The sequence below is a fragment of the Hippocampus guttulatus genome, chromosome 5, assembly GCF_054856545.1.
Source record: "Hippocampus guttulatus isolate MCC_2025c chromosome 5, RoL_Hgut_1.0, whole genome shotgun sequence".
Lineage (NCBI taxonomy): Eukaryota > Metazoa > Chordata > Actinopteri > Syngnathiformes > Syngnathidae > Hippocampus > Hippocampus guttulatus.
In genome coordinates this window covers 17,295,127-17,311,233 of record NC_141265.1, presented here as the reverse complement: position 1 = coordinate 17,311,233, position 16,107 = coordinate 17,295,127, and the positions used below count along the sequence as shown (strand labels likewise).

Genomic DNA, 16,107 nt, shown 5'->3' with positions numbered 1-16,107 from the left:
AGACGTATTGTAAAATTCATACCTATTTGGCAATATTAAGAAAATATAAGATATCTACAGAATCAAAACTTTAAATATTATGATCTTACTATAAGAGAATTTATGACAAATCAAACTAGACTGAATTAGATTCCTGAGCACGTTTATGTGATGAATGTGTCTGGTGAGTATATGGATATGTAATTTATTATATAATCGGTTTTCTTTTCCTCATGCCACACTGCAAAAATTGCACTACATACTGAATTTGATTGAATGAGAGAAATGCATCGACTTCATTTTATAATTAATGGGACAGAAAATGAATTGCTGTGAATTCCTTCTCGCAGTGAAAATTCATGCGATTTTATTTCCTGTCATCCGCGGGCCTGTTTTAAATGCCACAATTCCCAATTCAAGCAAAAAGCTACTCTGCCTTCTATAAAAGGGCCGTGTGCTACAAATAAATTATTCAGTGGTATTTGCATTTGCATTGTAATTTGCATTCGCGTACAGTAGATTACACACACTGGAGAAGGAGGTGGCGCACCAAAGAGAATTACATTCACGACCATTTTCAGTCCTGCTTGCTGAGGAGTCGACTTTTTGTTCTATTTTCTTCCTGCGCTTGGAGCGAGTACACTGTTGAGATCTGTGACACACATTTCAAACTGCTGTTTGATTAATAAAAGAAGGAAACCACGTATTATGCTCACCCACAAAAAAAAGGCCTCGCCATAAAAAATGAATGATGACATTCAACAGCAAATCTCTTTGATTGACTGGGCTTAGATTTTCACTGTAATATTCTCAACATCTTTATTTATATTGTAAGACGAGTGAGCCAAAAGCAGCAGCAGTCACCGAGGAGTTGTCATATGGATTAAACACTCTGAAGGAGTATGGAACTCTCAGAGATACTCTGAAGATTCTGGCAATTATGTTTCATCTAAAAATAACAAGACTGACTAAAAAGACGAGAGGAAGAAAAGCCCACAGACTCCAGAGAGTCACATTCAAACAGTTAACAGTGACGGTGCCGAGTGTGATATGGAAGACGAGCAGCAGTACAGTAGGAAGACAACTCACTTTAATTATACATAATAAGGAAATCGGCAGACGCAGGAGGTCCTGTATGGAATGACTAAAAACTTGAATAAAACTTCAGGGGACATTTAGTTCCTGAAATAGAAACGTTGATGTGTTTTTATGACAAGCAATGGTGGGTTTTGCGCAGTAGATTGAGATGAATTGGAAGGTGGATTGTGACTGCATGGGTTTGTAGTACAGGACATTCTTATTATATTGTTTTTTTTGTTTGTTTGGCTTTTTTTTTTAATGAAGTGATTAACAATTGCATATCGTGATTGTGTGCTGTCTTAAACATGAACAAAAGCAGTGACCTGCATATGAATTGTTTGCGAGTGTTTTTTTTCCTAGTCAGATGTCTGCTTCTAGATAAAAACGAGAGGCTTAAGACTCAAGATTGTGGGCCGATGACAAAATAGAAAATCCACCCAGGAAGGCCCGAGGCGATAATCGGACACCAAACCTCAGAACTGTGAGGCAAACTTGCCAACCAGTAGACCACCACTCTTCAAAGAGTGGATATCATGTTCTAAATGATTATATTCAGATCCAAGATTCGATGATGAATCCGAAGTATTCCTCATATTTACCCAAAATGTGCAAAATAAAAACATTATTACGGACATAATGTTGTATGCATTGTGTTGTTCCACAATTCTCTGAGTATTTTGGTGCCTCTGTGACTGTATGTTGAAGGAAAACATGAAAGACTTAAACCACAGCTGAAGCAAGGCACTTTACATAAAAACAAATCTGGCTTTAAACATTACAAATAAATAAATAAATAAATACAGTCAGGAAACATTCCTTTTAAATAAAATATAAAAATCTCATCTGTAAAGGCAAATGCTGAAACCCCTTTGATTTACCATAAATATAATCTAAAATATTTTCCATCAATATATTCAAAAATATTTTTTATCAAGTGAAAAACACATTTGGGTTGAAGTCACATTTTTAACTTGACTAGTCAATAATATTTACACGTTTTAGAGAATGGATAGCTGTATTAAAACAACACCTCAATATATAAATACTGTACTGTACCTTTAATATGACATTCTTGTCAATAAAGCAAAAAAAAAAAAACCTCTGCTTTTCCTGTCCTCTCGGTCCTGAAACCCAATACGGCTCTCTAATTTAAGCCTGTTCAATGTTTTACATTACGGCGCCTTCTTGAGTTTTATTTTGATAAACACACTCAAGAGTAATATTTTATTTTAATTTTAATATCTTTAAAAATATAATAAACATGTAAAAATATAACTCAAAGCCGATTTTCTCACGGTGAATATGCAGGCATATCCTCCGTCACCTGCTTACCGGAGTTTCACCGTGACCTCTAGCGCTGTTGAAAATAGGTGGCGGAGCTGCAATCATTTGGTTTGATTTTGACAATGTAAACCGCTCCGGTGTACGCGGTGACAATTTGACTGAAAACAAATAATTCATTTTGTATCATAACGTCGCAAGAAGGGCTTATGTGCTCCTCGCCGTGTCATCTCCGCCTCGGAGTGCTGTGTGTTGTCGGCGTTGAGCCTCTTTCAACTGCACTGTATCAACATGGTAAGTGTGACAGCGAGCTCGACGTGCTGTGCAGTTCACTTTCCCCTCCATTTTATTGTATTTGCATTGTTTGAATGTGATTTCGTGTCATCGGACGTATTTCTTTTGGCTGCCTTGAATAGTGATCCCATTCAATCCATTTGAAGCAGTGCTCTTCCTTTAGCCTCTTGCTTAGCTTACCGGTTGCTAACTCTTGAGGTGCACCCGGTCTAGTTTCATGATTTTACTGCATTGAATAAACATTGTCGACATTTTAAATGACCCTGACGTGCTTTGGTTTTGCTGTAAGTTCATTCCCGGTGTTTCCTGTTGGAGGGTTATGAATTTGTCCAAATCAAGGTGTCTGTATTGGCCACAAGATGTTAGCTGATCTGAATGCGCTTTATGGCAGCTGAGGTGTCTGCATGTACCTGAATCGGCTTATTTGACCCCTGGATGCCCTTCGAGTGACTATAGTGTTGAATTGTGTGTTAGGACTTTTTATGTAAGTTAATAAATGGATCATACAGAAGTTAAGCTAAATTACGTATCAATAACAAAATACTCTCGAACCATCCATCCATCCATTTTCCGATCCTCTTATCCTTACAACGGTCGCGGTGCGGGTGCTGGAGCAGATCCCAGCCGTCTTCGGGCAGTAGGTGGGGGGACACCCTGAACCGGTTGCCAGCCAATCGCAGGGCACACACGGACGAGCAACCATCCGCGCTCACACTCTCACCTCGGGACAATTTGGAGTGTTCAATCAGCCTGCCATGCATGTTTTTGGAATGTGGGAGGAATACCCGGGGAAAACCCACGCACGCCCGGGGAGAACATGCAAACTCCACACAGGAAGGCCGGAGCCGGGATTGAACCCACGACCTCTGTGGTCTACGCGCTAACCACTGGGTGACTGGGCCGCTCTGACTCTAGAACCTTTATAGGCAAATTAAATGTCACCTCTTCTAGACTTTTTTGTTCAAGTGAATTTAATATTCTCATTAGGATCGCAGGTGAGCTGGAGCCCATTGCTCTTAACTTTGGGTGGGAAGCAGTTGCTGTTGTTTTAGATTACAGTAGTGAATAGAAGCATGTATAGAGCAGTGATTTGAGGTTGGTTGATGGGTGTCCCGGATTTTTAATCTTGGCTCAGGGTCTCCTATGCAGAGTTTGCATGTTCTCCCCTGTGTGTGCGTGCGTGGGTTTTCTCGGCGGTCTCTGACTCCCTCTCACATTCTAAAATATATGTAAGGCTACCAAAGGCTCCATAGGTGTGAGAGTGAAAGGTTATTTGCCTGGCTGTTGACTTTTCAGCGTTACTTAGCGGCCGGCTGCTTGCCTCTGCTGGTGTAAGCGCAGCAAAGGTGCGTACCAAAGCGAGTGCCCTTCAAGAGATTGAAAGTATTTTAACTTGATGAGGCAGATGCGCATACACTGTACTGTGTGTATGTGGCACATGAAGACCCCAGCAAACACAAATGTCACCTGCCGCCAACCCACAATGGTGTTGATAAGTTCATTTAGGCATCCAACAAAAGCTCAAAGCAGTTTACCTTGTTTGGAGGCATCACTGGCTACTTTAAGCATTTTGCCGTACTTTCCATAATGTCCCCTTTCAAATTGTTTGCCCATTTTACAATGACAGAATGGCTTTAACACACATGCATTAAAAAAAAAAATCGTTCAGTAAGGTTCCGAGCTCAGCTTCAGGGGCAGAAACCCCTCTGCCTGCCCCCCACGGATTTCAATTGGTTGTCTGATGGAGGGGGGGTCAAGCAGTACGGGCAAGATAAGAGAAACAGCGCTCGCTCTATTTCCCCCGAGGTGCGAGGTCCTTGCAGGTTTCCTATGACGAGAGTTAAGCAGCATCCACCTAAGCAACTTGAGGTGGGGTGTGCTTTTTTTGACCCATATAGCACACACTGGGATGATGTGAGGTGGGGGGTCTTGAGCCATGGACATTATGTTTGGCCACCAGTCACCTCTGAGCAAAGATAATTGCCACATTATTGGCACTCTCTCCTCTCTGGGTGACTTGAGGAAGTATTGACATGTGGTTCTGGAGCTTAGACCAGCTGAAATGTGCACCAGCCCCCGTGACCAATTTCAAATGTAGGCCTTGTCTGCCGCTCCGGCCTGTCAGTCACATCCTGTGAACACTTCTGTCTTGGCTAACACGGATTTAATTCCCGTTGAAGCAAAACGTGTTCATTTTGATGTGGGATTGTATGTAGCATGTCTAACCATGATGAACTCAGGTGATGTGTATTCTTTAAAGGTTTGAATCCCCTTTCCTTCCTTGTGTGCAAAGCGATTCGCTCTAATTTCTGAAGACCTGAGCCAATTTGCAGAGCTTCCGAACAGCCGATGCTTTCCAGCTCAGCTTGATGGCGATGATTGAGCTCTTAAGTACAAAGTGAATATTGATCCAGGTGTGCGAGCTTGATATTGAGCTGCTGGTGTTGCGTATCTACAGTCGCCGTGCCGGCTTTTCATTCTCTCACGCGACGTTATTGCAGATTCAATGGAAATATAATCGTCAGACTGTATACTTTCCTACCACGGGGAAAACAAATCATGTTTTGAGTTCCATCAAGGCTGTGGTGCTGAATCTTTTGTCAATAGATTTTGTAGTAGTGTAATATGCTGCTACGCTACGCTACCGAAACCTTGAAGCACTTCACTTGAAATGAAATTTTGTTTTCCTTTAAATGCCACTTAAATCGTTCTGTTTTTCCACAGGGTGTGATCGGTGTGCAGCTGGTGGTTACCATGGTAATGGCCAGTGTGATACAAAAAATCATACCTCATTATTCCTTCGCACGATGGCTACTTTGCAGTGGCAGGTAATTCACGCTGTCACACAGATTTGTTTGTTTTCAGTTCAATGCCTTTTCTTGAATTCTAAAAAGTTTGGAGATTAAAACTAGCGATGAGAGTGAGGAAAACATTGGATAGAAGAATGACAAAAGAATTATAATGCTGCATAATATAAAATAAAAGGTGATCTCCCCTAATTGGCACCAGAAATGCTTTTTTATTTGTAAACATTTTGAAACAGATTTAATAGTTCATTTTCTCTTTGCGGAACCATGAACACATTTTCTGATTAAAAAGAAGGTTTTACACTGGTTTCCTCATTCACTTTTATATAATAAAAAAAAAAAAAAAGCTGCGGCTGCCGTATGTCTGTGTTCTAGAAACGGGGTTCTAAATTACAGGTCTCGGTTGTTTCCAAATGATGCGTTTACATGACAGCCCACATCACATGATCAACTCTTTTTGCCATCACAATCTACTCACCAAAAATCATTGCATGGCTAAGTGTATCGTCCTCTTTTTTATTGCTCTCGTTTTTGCTAGTCTGCGGTGGTATCAGCACCCTACGGAAGATGAGTTGAGGAACCTTGCTGGGAAACAGAAGGGCCAGAAGAGGAAAGACAGGTATGTGTGCGCGCGGCAAACAGCTGTCGCGGTCAAAAGATGCTATCCAGTGGAAGCTACACGACAGTGATGTGATGTCATCTTAAGTAGACGTTTCCATTCAATGAGGTGATCAAGGACCCTGTGCCTCATATGTCCAAAACATTTCTACCTCCTCACGAATCTGGCGATATGAGATGACAAAATGAGACTCAAACTTAGTAACTATAGAATGTGTTGACTTTTCTTGAAGTGACACATCTGGCCAGATGTTGACCATAAATCATGTCATTGCCGTTTTTTTTGTGGCTTTTCACCGATAAGATACAGTACAGAAGTAGGGGAGAGCATTTTGTGCTGAGTTACTTTGTCTTAACTCGTTTAGGTCTCGGATTTTGCACGACCTTTAAACCATATTTGATATTGCTCATCCGCCAACCTTGCACACTTTGAGGATCCACCGTAGTTCGATTGAAACAAATTTGGTCCTCACACTTCACCACGGACAACCCTGAATTCAAAAACAATTCGGACAATTTTGTCTTCGGTGAGTGAGTGTTGAAGCATACATTGAACATATGAATTTAGTGCATTTTCCTGCATTCTTTATTTCTCTTCATAGGAATTTAAATTGCAGTCAGTAGTGGAAGTTAATCCTCCAATTGGGGGGGGGGGGGGGGGGGGGGGTTGGTTTTTGAGTGAGTCCTTTTCTCTGACTCGGTATGAGGCAGGTTGGTGTTCTACGGCTCCACATGTTCAATAATCCTCCAAAAGAAAAAGATGGACTACTGTCTTCTTACCAGCTCATGCCATGCAACTCAGTTTCCATTGTTGGATCACTGACTCCTTCAGTGGAATGAAGCTGACCCCCCCCCCTCAGGTGCCTCGGAGACACAAATGTGTCTCGGGCATGTTTTGGCCCAGGACTCGTACGGTGACATTGTCCTGTGAATGTTGCGCACACACTGAGCTGAACAAACACAGGCCCAACAGATAGTTCCTCATGCTCAAAGAGGCTTTCTCTTTTATCTGCTGTGAGTGACTTAGTTCTGCCTAAAGACTGCCGTTGAAAAGAAAGAATACGTACTCTCTTTCCATGCTTGCGGTTTTTCATGGATGACCAATGAAAAAAATTCAGTTGAAAGTAGAATTCTCTGACTCATTTTTATGTTGCTCTTTACACCAGGAAGTACAACGGTCACATAGAAAACAAGCCGCTAACGGTACCCAAGGACATCGATCTTCAACTCGAGACAAAATACATCACTGAAGTCGACACATTAGGTACAAACATATTTTCTACAGCTTTGTTTGGGGGGTGCCAACATTCTCAATACAGTACAATGTTGGTTGTGCCTTCTAAATATAGATTTAATTTGGAAACAAAACCCATTCCCTTTTTCTGTGCCCTTAGCATTGCACTACTTCCCAGAGTTCCAGTGGCTGGTTGATTTCACGGTAGCGGCGACTGTGGTCTATCTGATAACTGAGCTCTACTACAGTGTTGCTCAACCCTCAGGAGAGATGAACATCAGTGTGGTCTGGTCCATGCTCGTGCTCGCCTTTGTCGTGTATCCTTCAATCGGTCCTCGCATGATGTCACGCCAAAAGTTCTCTCGACCGACAACGCCGCATGCTGCGTTAGAATCACACAAATGCTGCGCTGTGAGTCATATGGAAACCATTTGAAAAGATCTGCTTTTGTGTCCGCCCCTGGCTTTCCAAATGACACCAGAAGGTCGTTTTTAAAAGCAGCTTCGACAAAACCCTCTCGTTGCCTCACAGACTATGAGCAGCTATAAAAAGAGAAAACTGTCATGACGGTCCTATGACAGCGCTGAACAATAACCTTTCATATCAGATGTAAGTTGTCCCTGCCAGAGCGACGAGAAAAATACTTTATTTCCTCAAATGGTGGCCCTTCGAAGAACAGTCTTCAGTCTCATCTCAATTAGTCATCGGGTGTCATCCACTTGAAGAAACACACCTCTCCTAAAATAAATGCCTTGCATTTCAATTAAAAAAAACAAAACGATTTATTTTTCTCATGTAAATTCAGGTGCTCGGCTCAGTAAACGTTAAACATTTGCTTAGTATCTAAAAACAAATATTACCAAAAGGCTTGACCTTCGACAGCCAGGCCGGCTACGCTGACCAAATGCGGGCGGCAGTTTTGTGTTGACTGCATAAGTAGCGTGATGTAGACAGCAATGCGACGGCATGAAATGCGCCAACAAAGACAAGTGCAAATTTCTAAACAAGAAAACTCAAGCGGCTTCGACTCCTCTCTCCTTCATAACCCGCAGCAAAGGCAGATCTGTCATTACTGTGATGACAGCTTAAAGATGTTGTGCTTTAGAAGTGGCGTGAACGGAACCGCTTCAGCAAACGGACACAATGTGTACTCCCTTATTTAATCATTTGAAACTTAAAACTCTCCTATGTTAAGTGGCCACAGTTTAGTGGTTGCTTTGTCCGTAAGGTAGACGAAATCATTTCAGCTAGATTGTGTAGATCCAAACAGCAGCAGCCGAGGCTCTAAAATGACGCGGCGATCGCCTACCAGGCTTGACTGCCGGCACCTTTATGGTCCACAGCTCCCTGCTATTTTGCTACGCTGAATGATGGCCTAATAATATGCATTATCCGTGCCGCCAACCACAGGAATCAATCTTTTCCAGTGCTCCTGGTCAACCTCGGCTCGCCGCGGTCAGATGGTGTGTCATTTCCCCGGCTACGTCAAAGATTGGAGACCTAAATTTCCCAGCGCAGCCCCTGACAGGGAATAGACCAAGGAGCGGATGACATGGGACTATGAATACGAGGAAGCGTATTTCTTCAATATATGTGCTAATGGAGCACTTGATTTTCAGTTTTCCCGTTTCATTTGCGATGACAATGTTTAAGACTATCCTGGAGCAGTAGCCAACAATTCTGTGCTGTTAGCCTTCACGTAACTGCTGAGAGTTTTGCAATATCACTTTGGTCTCTGAACTCTGCCGATGCGCTCACCGTCGGATTGCCCCTGCAAAAAGAATCGTTGGAGCTTTGTCAAAAATGTTGCCTTGCACCGATTAGAATGTTGTGTTTTGATGACGTTGCAGGTGTTTCAAATAAAGGTCCACACACCCGTGTTGCAATGCGAGGTTTTTGTCATGTAAAAAAAGAAAAAAAAAGAAAAATGCAATCACGGGGGGAAAAAAACGGAACTTTTTACATCATTACCGAGACCACTAGACTGTACAAATCAATTGAGGAAAAATTAATGAGTCTTACAGGCAAAATCAGTTCAGCAAGCAACATGGCTGAGAAGTCATGGTTTATCATACCATCCACAGTTATGGTTTCATGAAATCCAGTGTACCCCATAGGAGATGTGCTCAATACATTCATAATCGAAGCAGGGACAAACCAAAGTAAAAAGCTCCATTTAGAATTGAGGAGAATTAAGAGATGTTGTGTCATTGCGGTTTTTAGATATGATTTGAATGAGTGAGCCATCAATCACGCGTTGCAAAACAGTATCGGCCATCTGCGACAATTGAACACTCTGATTGGCCAATCGGTGCATGAGAGTGACAAGGGTAAATAAAGTGGCATTGTCTCGTAAATTAAGCTCAGCAAAACATTGCCTTCAAATCCTGAGCAAGCACGCAAAACGACTTCTCACTTCCGGAGGGGCGTTGCGAGCGTGCGAATGTACACGCATGCACACTTACAACCACCCCTCAATCACATGTATCATCCTGTGACTCTATGTGGTCAGAAGAGGAAAATAAGACCGAAAGAAAATGTGGAAAATATTTCAATTTTTTCCATCCTTGACTGTGCCCCCCCCTTCAGTAAGATTCTCTTCTCTCTGACGACTCACTATTTTAAGCTGGAGGAAGGAGGCGAGCGCTCCCTCTGCATAACGTTCGGCTTCTTCTTCTTTGTCAAAGCCATGGCCATTCTCATCGTAACTGAGAACTACCTGGAATTTGGGCTGGAAACTGGTGAATGTTGCTCCGCTCGTTGCAGTCCTCAACCCTCACTTTCTGTCAGTCTCGAACTGAACTGTTCTTTTTTTTTTTTTTTTGTCTTCGTGGAAAGGTTTCGCCAACTTCTCTGATAGCGCGCTGCAGTTCCTGGAACACCAGGGCTTGGAGTCGCAGTAAGTTTTGTTTCGGTCCAGTTCATTCCCTTCGGAAAGTCTTCTTGACTCCCCAGCATCTGTTTTTCTCTCCTTGACAGGGGTCCCATTTCAAAACTTACCTTCAAGTTAATCCTCGCCTTCCTCTGCGCCCTGATTGGAGCCTTTTTAACCTTCCCGGGTCTGCGATTGGCCCAGATGCATCTCGACGCCCTCAATGTGACCACAGCCAAATTTACACAGTGAGGCACAGTATTTCTTTGTTTACGTTTTACGTGGTTCGATTTTTGTATATCTTATTGGAATTTGATGCACCAAAAAAAAAAAAATCCTCCGTATAAATCATCTTTTTTTTTTCTGACAAATGACCTCACGCTTATTCTATAAATGTCCATTTTTCCTCTTTTTAATGTATATTCCGTGCACATATTAACTGGCAATCTCACGTTTCTGCCGTTCTCTGAAGAACGTTGCTTCATATCAATTTCCTGTCCCCGCTCATCATGGTCCTGCTGTGGGTGAAACCCATTACCAAGGACTACATAATGAACCCCACCCTGGGAAAGGACAGCTTGCCTTTGTGAGTTTATCCGTCAACTTATCTCTCAAATGTAACAGCGAGTTACCTTGTCGCCCTTTCATGAACCGATTTTTGTCGACCATATTTTAGGCTAGTAAAACATATCCCCCATACATGAAATCCTGCAGGCCCCTTGCAGGTAGTCGAGCACCTTTTGCTCCTATAACATCTTCCGCTCACCTGGAAAGATGTTCGGCTAGATTTTGAAATGTCTGTACGAATGTTTGTCCATTTATCCAGAAGAACATTATTCCACACAAAACTCACCCGACCGACCACGACAAATAACAGGGGCACAGAATTGTCCACATTATTTTCATGAGTCATTCATATGATCAGAAATTCTGTCATTGAACGACATTTGTCTCAAGACTTCTGTCCATGTAGTTTGGATGACTCAACAGTTCCTTCCGGGGCGCAAAATGCTCGTTTTCCCACCCGTTGCTGCAACTTTATTTCCCCTGCGGCACACAGTCCAAATAATGGAGTGATGTAGCGGTAACAAAAAAAAAAAAAGCTGCCATCCGTCTCGTCCTTATATGACTCAGCGCACCGTCTCCGCGTCTCCTTGTCTCCGTGTCAGGATGGCTGAGCAGACGTACGACACCCTGCGGTTATGGAGCATCATACTGATGTGTGCGCTGCGGCTGGCGATGATGCGGCATCATTTGCAGGCCTACCTCAACCTGGCGCAGAAGGCGGTGGAGCAGATGAAGAAGGAGGCGGGGCGAATAAGTACCGTCGACCTGCAGAAGATGGTGATTGACATCCTTTGCGTCATCATGCTCCTTATTTATTCTCAAAAGCCTCGGGTTACTTTGCCTGCTCTGATGACTCAAAAAGAAAAACAAACAAACAAACAAACAAAAACAGCGCTTACCAATGAGGGAAAGCTTTCGATCTTTTTAAAAATTGAAAAGGGAACAGGCCCGTGCCTAGTCCCAGTGGCATCCCATTAGCTGTGCATCGGTGCAAATGAGGCATTCTGACGACAGTACCAGATAAAAAGGAAATATCCGATACTTAGAAGCCACAATTATTGCTGTCAGGAAAAAAGGATCAATCAAAATGAAACCAAATAATAAGCAATTATCTATGATAAATGATAGGTCAAAGTGACTTCATTCGTATTTTATCTGTACATTCTAATACGAGCTCATGTTCTCGTCTCTTCTAGTGTGTGCCCAAAAAACATTTTAAGTTAGACAGAATTGTCTGCTGAATTATTTACTTCACTATATGGAAATGTATTTAATTTTTTAAAAATTTGTTTTCTAGAAGCCTGTTTCTACCAGTCTACAATAAGTCGCCTTATTGTTGCTTTTTTTTAAATTTTTTATCTTTTTACAGCATTGGGGTGGGGGAAACTCAGAAAAGGGGTGCAATCCTGAAAAATCAGAAAACGTTTTGATTTTTTTTTTTTACTATTTTTGAAAAATACTTTTTCTGTGTTTTTTTTTCACTTTTGCTATTTTTTTCCATAGGGGGAAACACATTTAAATAAACCAGAAAAAAAATTAAAAATTGGAAAAGTAAAAAAAATGTTTGTTTTTTTTAAACTGGTGGCAATGGGCTTTCATAACCTGATCTACGTTCTCATTTTAAAAATGGCTGACTGCACCCCCCCCCCCCCCCCCCCACCTGTTGTCTTCCAGGTTGCACGTGTTTTTTACTACTTGTGTGTAATCGCACTACAGTATGTGGCACCGCTGGTGATGTTGCTGCATACGACTTTGCTGCTAAAAACCTTAGGTGAGCCTTCTCGATGACTGCCCTGATCACTCGGCAGACACCTGCGCATTTGAATCCAGCCAACTCCACGGAAAAAACGTCCAAAATGTTGGCGCTTGGAAAAGAAAAGCAATTTCCAACTCATCCCGAAAACAGACACACCCGTTGGTTCTTTTTGAGATTATTTGATGGTGCAATAAAAGAAAACGTAAGAATACATTCCGTGTAAACGCTGACAGGTGCCACAGCCGAGTTAAAATGGCAAACAAGGGATGGGTGGAACATCCAAAATGTGTTGAGTGATTGTGCCGCTGCTTAACGTGATAGAACAAGCACAGGAAGAAAAAAACAATTCCCTTATAATCGCGTTCGTGGGAAATTTATATTGTCGTGCACACAAGTAGAAAGCATCATTAATTTACCTTCATATCAAATCAATATTCCGCATTGAAAGACATGTAACTGCCCTAATCTGTTCTGGGCTACCCCCAAAAAGCAGCACTTTTTTTGTTAGCTGTTTTTAAATCCAGAAAACGAGATCTGTACGATATCAAAACACAATGAAAGAGAATGAAAAGAAATAATCTGTTCAGTTTGAAGAATCGCACGCGGCCTTTGAGTCCCCATTGATGTAACGCGTGCCTTCTTGATGCCAGGTGGCCACTCGTGGGGTTTCTGTTTTGAAGAAGAATTGCCTTGCACGCATCAGATGGACTCTGTGCCGGGGGAAGCGCCAGTAGCGCCCCCGGTGGTGGAGGCGGGAGCGCAGGCTTCCGCCGCCCAACTCTCCGTCGCCCTGGGGGGCCTGAAGACCGTCTTCAGTCCTCTACTTTTCCGGGGGCTTTTCTCTTTCTTCGCGTGGTGGATCGCCGCCTGCCTCTTCTCCACCTCCCTCTTTGGCCTCTTCTACCATCAGTATCTCATGGCGGCATAAAGCAAGGCCCACCACCTTGCCGCACTGACTCACCATATCATCAGAACTATCGGTTCGACTCCCAGTGCTTCCTCCGCAGATGAAAACTCTGCGTCTTTGCATTCACTCCTTTTTTTTAAAATTCATGTCACAAGATTTCGTACATGAGTTAACAATCACAAACATGTGACTGACATCGAAACTGTGGAGGTGTCCTTTTATTTGGTCTAGACTTGACTTATCTCATGCTGGACACAGTTAAGCAAACTCATCAGTTTTTAAAATCTTTTTGGGGGGGGGGGGGGGGTTGGGCGGTTGTCCGCAATTATACACAGGAAACTATTACTGAATTTTCATGGAGGTTGACTTGCTGGGTCTGCGCACCGAAATAGTCACGGAGACAAGCTGCCCTGCTTGGGTAACTGTCAGTGCTGATGGGCTAAAAGTGTTTCAAAGAGTCTTAAAGTCATGGCGCAAAAAGGGAGGAGCCAATCAAAGAAGGTTTGAGGTTGGTTTGTGTGTGTGTGTGTGTGTGTGTGTGTGTGTGTGTGTGTGTTTGAAAGACACAACCCGACTGAGGAACGAGACTTGAGTTCGTTCAGAGGCAATCGTTTGAATGTTTCCAAATGAAGCTGAAGACGTTCCGGAAGATGTCGAAAGAGGCAGCGTTGACCTCTTGGGTTTTTGTTTGTTTGTTTCTTATTTCAAACTGAGCCATTTTTGAAACAAGCGTGGAGCTCCTTCCAAGCAGCTGTGACTGTTTTAAAAGCGGAGAGCTCCCGCTCGTGTGCGCTCTGCATGCGCGGCGTCGGCGATGAGGAAGAGATGTGTCGGCTACTGTTGTTAATGCGAAAAATGCCTTTTCTGGTTTCCTTTCCTTGATGGTTTTTCTAACTCCAATTACTTTTTCAAATATGTATATTTTTTTCTTTTGAGTCTTTCTAACAAATCAAGTTGACTTCATCAACGGTGCCAAGTGTTCCCCTTTGTTCCCATGGCTGTCTCAAACCACATCGCCACCTTAAGGGCCTTACAAGTTCATGAAGAATTGTGCGTAGGAGTGTTTTCATACGTGCGAAACAAGACCGAAGTGTATCTCTTGACTAAGCTAATACAGATGTCCAACATTTTCAACACAGCAGGGCACAATGTCCAACACTGATTGTGCCATCTCGGATCTTTGCTATCTTTTGTTACGTGGAACGTTTTAAGTTCACTTTTCTGGTGGGAGACGAGTTGCATCTTAGCACATTCTTACTTTGGCAAAACGGGAAACAATGAATGTATCAAGACTGCCTGATTTGGATGTGATTCTTTTTTTTTCATCTTTTTTTTAATCTCCCCACACTTCCTTTTAGCCATTCTGCTACAAACTTAATGTGGTCACACAATTTTATTGGTCCTAATGACTGTTTTTATTGATCTTTTTGTTTTGTCGTATTTATTAAAAGTTGTCGAGGCCTGTAAACATGTATTGTTTTAACACAAGATCTTGCTTGGTGACTTGAATCAAGAGTTTTAATCCTTTTTTCTTTTAGTGTGGCCTGTTCAGTTGCAAAGGAGCTGGGATACTTTCAGGATTCGCTTTTCTTCCGTTCAGTACCACTAAAAGTTTTGCTTTTTAAAAAAAAAAAAAAAATTCAGTTTCATGGATTCACAAAGTAATGTACTGATGTTGCTCCTTTGTGTATTTATTTTGGCATCGCAATTTGTCTTGGAATAAATTATGTTCTTTACTTTGCCAATGCGTTTTTGTCCTTCCTGCCTGTGTATGACAAATAATGAAAGAAACCTGAAATAATGAGTTGATAAAACACGTGGTTGAAAGTTGAGAGTGGACCTCAATCAATGTATGGTACAAACAGTTCTTCAGAATCAACTGCCACTCTGGCATGTGTGCATCCCGCGCTATGGACATACATTAGCGTTGTTGCGATCGACCTGCCGCCAAACGTGATCAGCCGATTTGGGTGGAAAAGTATGTGAGCTGCGTATGTCGATCAATGCCATTCATTGTGATTGAAGAAAAGGAAAAAAAAACGATCACCCCATTATTTTTTTCATGTTTCATTGTGCGGATAAGTAATAGCACTTCTGCATTCAAGTATCTTCAATTGTGATTTTCGTTTTCATGACTTTCATTCTTCAATAAGACTGTCTGTTACCACTCCAGTTATTTGATATGTGTCCTTGTGTAAACCGCTATTGATTAAGACAGTCATGGGCCATCAGTTTAGCTCGTTTTGTTTCCGTGTCCTTGCCGGAAGGATTGGGAGTTAGTAATGGCAACGGCTTTCCAAGTCCTCTTAGCGCAAGCTTTCTTCTGGGAATTACATCAGGGCCACATAATACAGGCCTCAAGTGCCATTGTTGAGCCGAGTGGCCAAACTGGGCCAATGCATTCATTGGTAGGTGCAGATCAATAAGAGATTAGAAGCTTTCTAAATAGACTCGACTCGTGAAGAGGTTTGCCTATTCACTTGCTTTCGCTTCCTCTACTTTTGGGCCATTTCAAACCTAAATAGTCATTCATGAGAAACCGTGCACAGAGTCCTCAGTAAATTTCATGATGAAATGAAATTTCCCCTTGTCTGTTGTATTGACTGCAATAATGTGTCATTCTTGGCCATCAATGTTTTTCTAGTTCGAATCAATATTGCTTTTATTGTCATTTAATAGTGTATGTCCTTGTGCAAACAAGCGCTGATTGAG

At 42.3% G+C, this 16,107-nt stretch overlaps 1 protein-coding gene across 2 annotated transcripts; it reads left to right on the top strand.

The window, feature by feature from the left end:
* The first annotated feature begins 2,405 nt into the window (after positions 1-2,405).
* tmem161b (transmembrane protein 161B) lies at positions 2,406-15,140 on the top strand. Of its 2 annotated transcripts, none has more exons than XM_086111891.1 (12): positions 2,406-2,634; positions 5,359-5,462; positions 5,980-6,060; positions 7,226-7,323; positions 7,454-7,610; positions 9,883-10,034; positions 10,132-10,192; positions 10,273-10,413; positions 10,638-10,751; positions 11,335-11,509; positions 12,407-12,503; positions 13,139-15,140. In XM_086111891.1, the coding sequence occupies exons 1-12, from the start codon at positions 2,632-2,634 to the stop codon at positions 13,414-13,416; spliced, it is 1,461 nt and encodes a 486-aa protein (XP_085968017.1). In that variant the 5' UTR covers positions 2,406-2,631; the 3' UTR covers positions 13,417-15,140. The 2 variants fall into 2 exon arrangements, with proteins under 2 accessions (XP_085968017.1, XP_085968016.1); XM_086111890.1 differs by having other exon boundaries at positions 7,454-7,704; positions 9,920-10,034.
* The last annotated feature ends 967 nt before the right edge of the window (positions 15,141-16,107 follow it).

What these genes read in the sequence shown, in the direction of transcription:
- tmem161b (XM_086111890.1), top strand. An exon ending in AATCACACAAATGCTGCGCT is followed by an intron (nt 7,705 to 9,919) that starts GTGAGTCATATG and finishes CACTATTTTAAG; the next exon opens with CTGGAGGAAGGAGGCGAGCG. An exon ending in CCGTCGACCTGCAGAAGATG is followed by an intron (nt 11,510 to 12,406) that starts GTGATTGACATC and finishes GTTGTCTTCCAG; the next exon opens with GTTGCACGTGTTTTTTACTA.